At 39.6% G+C, this 8,090-nt stretch overlaps 1 protein-coding gene across 1 annotated transcript; it reads left to right on the top strand.

The window, feature by feature from the left end:
• Positions 1-7,162: 7,162 nt before the first annotated feature.
• Positions 7,163-8,090, top strand: LOC121771249 (non-specific lipid-transfer protein 1-like). The gene is made up of 2 exons (XM_042168034.1): positions 7,163-7,554; positions 7,930-8,090. The coding sequence occupies exons 1-2, from the start codon at positions 7,208-7,210 to the stop codon at positions 7,937-7,939; spliced, it is 357 nt and encodes a 118-aa protein (XP_042023968.1). The 5' UTR covers positions 7,163-7,207; the 3' UTR covers positions 7,940-8,090.

The raw sequence follows: 8,090 nt of genomic DNA, 5'->3' as shown, positions 1-8,090 counted from the left end.
TGGTTTAAAATCCTTGATGAGTTTTAGTTGCTAATAATTAAAACAGTTATGCGAGAAAGTATTTGGCTCGAAGAGTTTGAAGTGCAAGAAAATAGAAGAAGTTATCCAATAATTATCCATTTACAATTATAGCTCAAATGGAAATTAAAGGTCCATTTATAAAAACAAGAGTCTTTCCTCCACGAGTGAGAAATATAAGATTCCTTTCTCCACAAGTGCGAAATACATTAAGGTAGTGTTCGGTTTGAAAGATAAAATAATATGAAATTCAATATAAGATAAGGTAAGATGGGCCTTGACTTCGACTAAATTAGTACTACTAAATTTTATATTGATGTTTGGTTGAAGAGACTATGTCTAAGACACAATATATTGGTTGATGAAATTAATACAAATGTTACAATTAATTATTTTTTCTCTTATTAGTCGCCATCCTCGATTTTCTCTAATTTCATTTGGCAATTCCACAAGTAGTGACATCTTCATCCATGAGATAAATGCAAGTACACGTGTTGATTTGGAGAGAGAGAGGTGGAAGTAAATGCAAAGAAAAATGGAGGAGAAGTTTGTCTTCTGCCAAGACAATATTAGTCGGAGGGGGGAGGTCCGATCTAGAGTCATGCATTTAGTATCAGGCCATGAAAATAAGGAACTCAGTTGCGGGCCGAAATAAGAACGAGTTTTGCAAATCGAACGCCGGATTGCATGGTATGTCGGGCGTTGTCGGGGTGAATAACGGCAACCGAACGGGCACTAAGTGTATAATTTACAATATTACAAAGATGAACTATATATGATTTTTTCATAAATCTGGTGCTCTATTTTCGGGAAACTCCAGTTAACAGAGACCAGAAGCATGCTTCTGCAAAAGAAAAAGACTCGTGAATAGTATGCATATTGTTGTGAACAATATATACAGTACCGTAAATAGGGGAAAGCACGTGAAAGCTTTTGACATTAAGGGCATCAATAACCCCGTCCCCATTTCCGGCCCCAAGTCCCCTCCACGTCATCATTCCTCTACAGTTGCGGCCCAGGCCCCAACTGCTGTAACCCTGGAGGGTGCGGCCCGGGCCGCAACTAATAAATGACACTATTCACAACTCCAACATATTTTGAACGTAAAATAAAATACGTTGAGCAATTATAACACGAGCAATTCATTTTTAATACAAAAATAATAAATTATAAACTAAAAAATATAAAAAAAATTAGAGTAATAAAAAAATGCAAAAAAAAATAAAAAAATTAAAATTCTGCAATACACGTTGCCCTTCTCCATCTCCTTCTTCCTCTTCCTTCTTCTTCCCCCTCTCCCCCTTCTTCTTCTTCTTAAAAATGCAAAAAAAAAAAATTTAAAATCGATGAACAGTAGCGGCCCGTCACCGTGCAACCCCGTCCCGGGCCGGGACGCGGGACGCTCCCCAGGCCGGTCACGCATCACCGGGACGGGCCTGAGCCGTGCCGCCCTTCCGTGTAATGCATGGGACGGGCCGGGACTCGCGAGATGCGGCCCGGCCCCTTGCGTTACGCATGCTCTAAGAATCCTCATAAACTATACACCCTCCGTTCTATAGTAGTGGAGTCATTTTCATTTTTAGTAAAAGTTAACATATTTCTTCTCACTTACTTTTCCTCATCTCTTACTTTTTTTCCTCTATTTTTCCCTCTCTCATACTTTATTATCTTTTTATTTAATACATTACACATCTTTTTCTTAATCTCAATATCAAAAAGAAATGTCTCAACTACTAAAGATTGACTTTAAGTAAAAAGCTAAAAGACTTTTTTAATATCTTTTTTAAAATTAAGATAATTTATCCTAAATTTAAGAACGATTTCTTTCAATTAAGAATCATCTTGGCCTCCTTGGTAGGATTGATAATTTTTGACCCGACAAGTTAATCCGACACGAATCCGCATAAAAATAATGGGTTTGGGTAAAGCTTTATTGGGTTCGTGTCCTTATTGGGTTGACCCGTTAAGAACCCGAAAAATTCGGGTCTGAAAAAGTTGGGTTCGGGTTGGATGCGGGTTGGATACGGATAAGCCATTAAGAAATAATATTATTATTTTCATTATTTTTATTATTTATAAAAAAAATAATGCTTTAAAAATTTCTTGTAAATCAAGATTAAATCGTTGAAAATAGCTTTTTATAATATAAATCAAGTTTAAAATTAAGTTTAATCGTGTAATATCAGGTTTAATGTGTAATATCGGGTTCGAGTCGTTATCATGTCGTGCCAACCCATAATATATCGTGTCGCTAACGGATTCGTGTCCGGTTGTTGAATGAAGATGGTTGACTTAGTAATTCACAGCTCAAGCTTATCGTGACTTAGTCTTTGTTAGTTTTCAGCATTCCTATTTCTTAGCTAGTACTCCCTCCGTCCTATTAAATATGCAATATTTGATTTTCGGCACGGGATTTTATGTAGTGTTGTTTTGTGAGTTAATGAAGAGAGAGTAAAGTAAGAGAGAAGAAAAAGTATGGAGAGTATTGTTTCCATTTTTAGAAATGTTTCATTTTTAATGGGACAAACCAAAAAGGAAAACGTTTCATTTCTAATGGGACAGAGGGAGTATTTGGTTAGATAGTGTTCCTTATTGTTAGCTATTTTTCAGTTAAGATATTTTGCACGTTGTGTTCTTAGAGGGCTTATAAATAGCACCTCATTTCAATGGAATAAAGAAGTCTTTTTGAGTTCTTCTGATACACAAAGGCTACGTTTATTTCTTTCTTCTTGCTGTTCTCTACTTTCTATTTCCAACATTTGTGGCATCTAGAGCGAGGTTCAATTGCGATGGCCAGCAACGGGAGTTCGATGAGTGCTACACAACCACTCATTCCAGTCTTCAAAGGAGAAGGCTACGAATACTGGAGTATACGGATGCAGACTCTACTGAGGTCTCAAGATCTATGTGACTTCGTAGAGCAGGGATATGCAGATTCCGACGAGGCGAACAGATTGCGAGAGAACAAGAAGAAAGACTCGAAGGCGTTGGCAATCATCCAGCAAGCGGTGCACGACAACGTCTTCTCCAGAATTGCAACGACGACCACCTCGAAGCAAGCCTGGTTAACCTTGCAGAAAGAATTCAAGGGTGATTCAAAAGTCATCGTCGTGAGATTGCAATCACTTTGACGTGACTTTGAAATGCTGGTCATGAAGAATGGAGAATCTGTGGTTAATTTTTTGTCGAGGACAATGGCAACAGTCAGTCAAATGCGATCTTGCGGAGATAAGATCACGGACCAGACCATCGTTGAGAAGGTGCTCAGAAGCTTGACTCCAAAGTTTGATCATGTTGTAGCTGCAATTGAAGAATCAAAGGACCTATCGGTTTTTTCATTTGAAGAACTGATGGGATCTCTGCAAGCTCATGAGTCAAGGATTAACCGATCGTTTGAAAAGTCTGATGAAAAAGCTTTTCAAGTGAAAGGTGAATCCTCCAATCAGAAGTATTTCTCTACAGCAAGAGGACAAGGCAAAGGAGGTTTCGAGGTCGCGGGCGTGGACAAGGTCAAGGTCGTGGAGGTCGATCTGATGCAAAGCAATATTTTAGTGGACAGCAAGGCGACAAGAGCCATATTCAGTGCCATAATTGCGGCAAATATGGGCACGTGAAAGCAGATTGTTGGTCGAAGGAAAAATAAGCAAATTGTGTCCAAGAAGAGGTGAATGATAACAAGTTATTCATGGCGGTTGCAGACGCCGTGGATGTGCTGAATGATGTGTGGTTCGTGGATAGTGGTTGCTCAAATCACATGTGTTCCAACAAGGAGATGTTCAAAGAGCTTGATGAATCTCGCAAGATTCAAGTGAGGCTAGGTGATGACAAATCTATTCAAGTTGAGGGGAAAGGTACTGTTGCAGTAAAGGTATGGCTCATCGGCTGCCTAAAATTGATGATTTTGATTTATGTGAAGGATGTATCTATGGGAAACAGACGAGGAAATCCTTTCCTAGTGGTGTATCTTGGAGAGCTTCTAACTGTCTTGAGCTCATTCATGCTGATTTGTGTTGGCCTATAAATACAGAGTCGATTGGTGGAAGTCGGTATTTCTTTCTAATTACCGATGATTATAGTCGCATGAGTTGGGTTTACTTTATGAAAAATAAATCTGAAGCCTTTGAGAACTTCAAGAATTTCAAGGCGATGGTAGAGAAGCAAAGTGAGAAGAGCATCAAGGTTCTTCACACAAATAGGGGTGGTGAGTTTTGCTCTAATGAATTTAATCATTTTTGCGAGACTAATGGAATACGCAGAGAGTTGACAGCACCATATACGCCGGAGCAGAATGGTGTGGCGGAGAGGAAAAATCGCACTGTTGTAGAGATGGCGAGAAGCATGTTGAAGGCGAAGCATCTTCCAAACTCTTTGTGGGCAGAAGCTGTTGCTACTGCCATATTTTTGCTTAATATTTCTCCAACGAAAGCTGTCTTGAATCGCACTCCATATGAAGCTTGGGGAGGTACGAAGCCGACGGTGAGCCATCTAAAGGTTTTTGGATGCGTAGTGTGAGCTCTCAACATCGTTCAAAGCTTAACGAGAAATCTGAAAAGTGTATCTTCATTGGGTATTCTTCTCAATCCAAAGCATATAAGCTATATAAACCTCTTTGTGGCAAAGTTATTATTAGCAGAGATGTCACATTTCATGAAGATGCTGGTTGGGATTGGGAAAGCAAGCAAGATGATTCATATACTCTCTTTCCGCTGGACTCGACTGATGCAGATTCTGGAGTGAATTCGCCGCACAGCAGCCCTCCGAATTCACCACAAAACAGCCCCATAAACTCACCAAATATTCCTCCAAACACTACTCCTCCAAATACACCTCATACCAGCCCTATAAATCCTCCAAACTTAAATACACCACCTTCATCAAGTAGTTGTTCATCTCTCGAAACACTACCTCCACGAGGCTATAGGTCTCTAACTGAACTTTATGAGAGATGTACTTTTGCTCTTATGGTTGCAGATCCAACTCGGTTCCATGATGTTGCTGGAGAAGAGAAGTGGCAAAAAGCAATGAACGAGGAGATTGGAGCAATCGAAAAAAATAGAACTCGGATTCTTGAAGACTTGCCGGAAAAAAAGAGTGCAACTAGCTTGAAGTGGGTGTTCAAGGCGAAGTATAATGCAGATGGGAGTGTGCAGAAACATAAGGCTCGTTTGGTTGTCAAGGGCTATGCGCAGCAGCAGGGCATCGACTATGAGGAAACGTTCTCTCCGGTTACTCGCTTCGAAACCGTGAGAATGTTTTTGGCGTTGGTTGCTCATCTTAAGTGAGGAAGTCTATGTCATGCAACTGGAAGTATTCGTTGTTGAAGGCATGGAGGATAAGGTCTATAGGTTGAAGAAAGGTTTATACGGATTGAAGCAGGCTCCGCGGGCGTGGTACATCAAGCTGAATTCGTTTTTCCAGCAAGATGGATTTGAACGAAGTGCTAACGAGCCTACATTGTATGCAAAGAAGGGAAATAACGGTAGCTTGCTCCTTGTTTGTGTATATGTTGATGATATAATATATATGGGATCTTCTAACTCTCTTGTTACTGAGTTCAAAGAGAGTATGATGAATATGTTTGAGATGACAGATTTGGGTTTGCTTAATTATTTTCTTGGATTGGAAATTAAGCAAGGAGAAGATGGAGTGTTTGTCTTCCAGAAAAAATATGCTGAGGATCTTCTCAAACGCTTCAACATGACGAATTGCAAAGCTGCAATTACTCCCATGAATTTGAATGAAAAGTTGCAGCTCAAAGGTGGTACAGAGGAAGCTAATGCAGCAAGCTTTCGGAGTCTAGTTGGAGGTTTGATTTATTTAACGCATATGAGGCCCCATATAGCCTTCGTCGTTGGTATGGTTTCCAGATTTATGCACAATCCAACACGGCAACATTTTGGACCTGCGAAAAGGATTCTTCGCTACGTAGCCGGAACTCAAAGTTTTGGTATTTGGTACTCAAATGTTGCTGAATTTGAGTTGGTTGGGTTCACAGACAGTGATTGGGCAGGTTCGGTGGATGATAGGCGAAGTACTTCAGGCTTCGTGTTCAATCTCGGGTCAGGAGCTGTAACATGGAGCTCGAAGAAGCAAGGAGTAACAACGCTTTCGACGGCAGAAGCAGAGTATGTGGATGCTACTTCTTCAGCTTGTCAAGGAGTGTGGTTGAGAAGGTTATTGGCTGATTTCGAGCAGGAGTAGAAGGAGGCTACTGGAATTTTCTGTGATAATCGATCAGCTATTGCGATTGCAAAAAAATCCAGTTATGCACGGAAGAACGAAGCACATCGATATTAAGTATCACTTCATAAGAGATTTGATTAATGGAGGGGTTGTCTCTTTGAAGTTTTGCAGCAGCCTTGAGAACTTGGCTGATATTTTCACCAAATCGTTGTCTTCGGAGAAGCATGTCAATTTCAGAAATATGCTCGGAGTGTGCAATTATGAATAAAGGGGGAGCGTTGAATGAAGATGGTTGACTCAGTAATTCACAGCTCAAGCTTATCGTGACTTGGTCTTTGTTAGTTTTCAGCATTCCTATTTCTTAGGTTAGTATTTGGTTAGATAGTGTTCCTTATTGTTAGCTATTTTTCAGTTAAGATATTTTGCACGTTGTGTTCTTAGAGGGCTTATAAATAGCACTTCATTTCAATGGAATAAAGAAGTCTTTTTGAGTTCTTCTGATACACAAAGGCTACGTTTATTTCTTTCTTCTTGTTGTTCTCTGCTTTCTATTTCCAACACGGGTTTGAGGGTAGTAGGTCGGGTTCGTGTTCGAATTGACACTTTCCTTAACAGGTCGGGTTCGGATTAGACCTTATTGGGTTGGGTCGTTATATCCGATAACGACTCAATCCGCATGATTTGCCACCGTGGGATGCTATTAGTAGTAGTCTAAAATATCTCTACTGTATCGTACATACACAGACCTCGATTTATGTGCCCTTTTTTATCGTCTTTTGCATGCATGCAACAAAAATTGACGCGTGTCGCACGGTAACCTTATACACATTGAAACAGTAGTCAAACTCAATAAATTAAATTTCCCTCAACTACCACCTAATTATACATCAGAAGAGTTCAGTCATGACATACTATAAATTTATTCATACATATAACAATTGTTATAGCACTACTGAAACAATCTCACACTATATTTTATTTTAATTCTAGTTGTGAATTTTAAAAAATGGAGGTGAAAAATCATGCGCGGATGCTAGTGTGCCTGGCTGTGATGGTTGCACTATTGTCACCCGAGTCCGAGGCGGTTGTATCGTGCGACCGTATTCGCAATAACCTAGGGCCGTGCCTAGGTTATCTGCGCGGCGGCGTAATAACATCGCCGTGCTGCGCTGGGGTTAGGGCGGTGGCGGCCTCGGCCAGAACCGCCGCCGACCGCCGTATGGCATGCCGATGCTTGGTGGCGGCCGCTCAATCGATGCGCGGGATTATAGATTTGGGGAATGCTGCGAGGCTTCCACGAAAATGTGGGGTTAATATACCGTACCAAATTAGCCCTAACACCGACTGTTCTAGGTGTGTATATATTACTAATATGATATTCCTTCAGTCCACCATTTAAAGAACTAATTTTTTTTTTTTTGGGTTGTCCACGATTTATAAAACTATTTACTTTTTTTTTCACTTTTGGTATAGAACCTGATGTTCTACTAACTTTTTTTACCCCCATAATTATTTTATAAAATTAATATAAAAAATGGGCTCCACATTACACTCAGTTACTCCCTTTACTTTTTTCATAAAGTCAAATAATTTTTTAAAATTCATGTGAGTCAAAATGACTCTTTAAATGGTGGACGAAATGGGTATAATATGCAAAGGGTATTATTTATTTGTGTTATTTATTTGGATTATTCTAGTGAATGAATTTTAAATGTTTTTCTTTTGCAGGGTTGTTTGAATTTGGAGGTGATGGTGTTGGACTTAAGATGAAGTGAAATTCCTAGTTTGTCCTTTTTAAAAATAATGATATGGTGTTCCTAGTGTTTTAAATTTTGTTGTATGATTCTATAAAACCTATGTTTTATACTCTCTCATTACTAATATATCCA

This window comes from Salvia splendens, chromosome 2, assembly GCF_004379255.2.
Source record: "Salvia splendens isolate huo1 chromosome 2, SspV2, whole genome shotgun sequence".
In the NCBI taxonomy this organism is placed as follows: Eukaryota; Viridiplantae; Streptophyta; class Magnoliopsida; order Lamiales; family Lamiaceae; genus Salvia; species Salvia splendens.
Note: the sequence above shows the minus strand (reverse complement) of the source record. Positions and strands in the feature narration are given on the sequence as shown.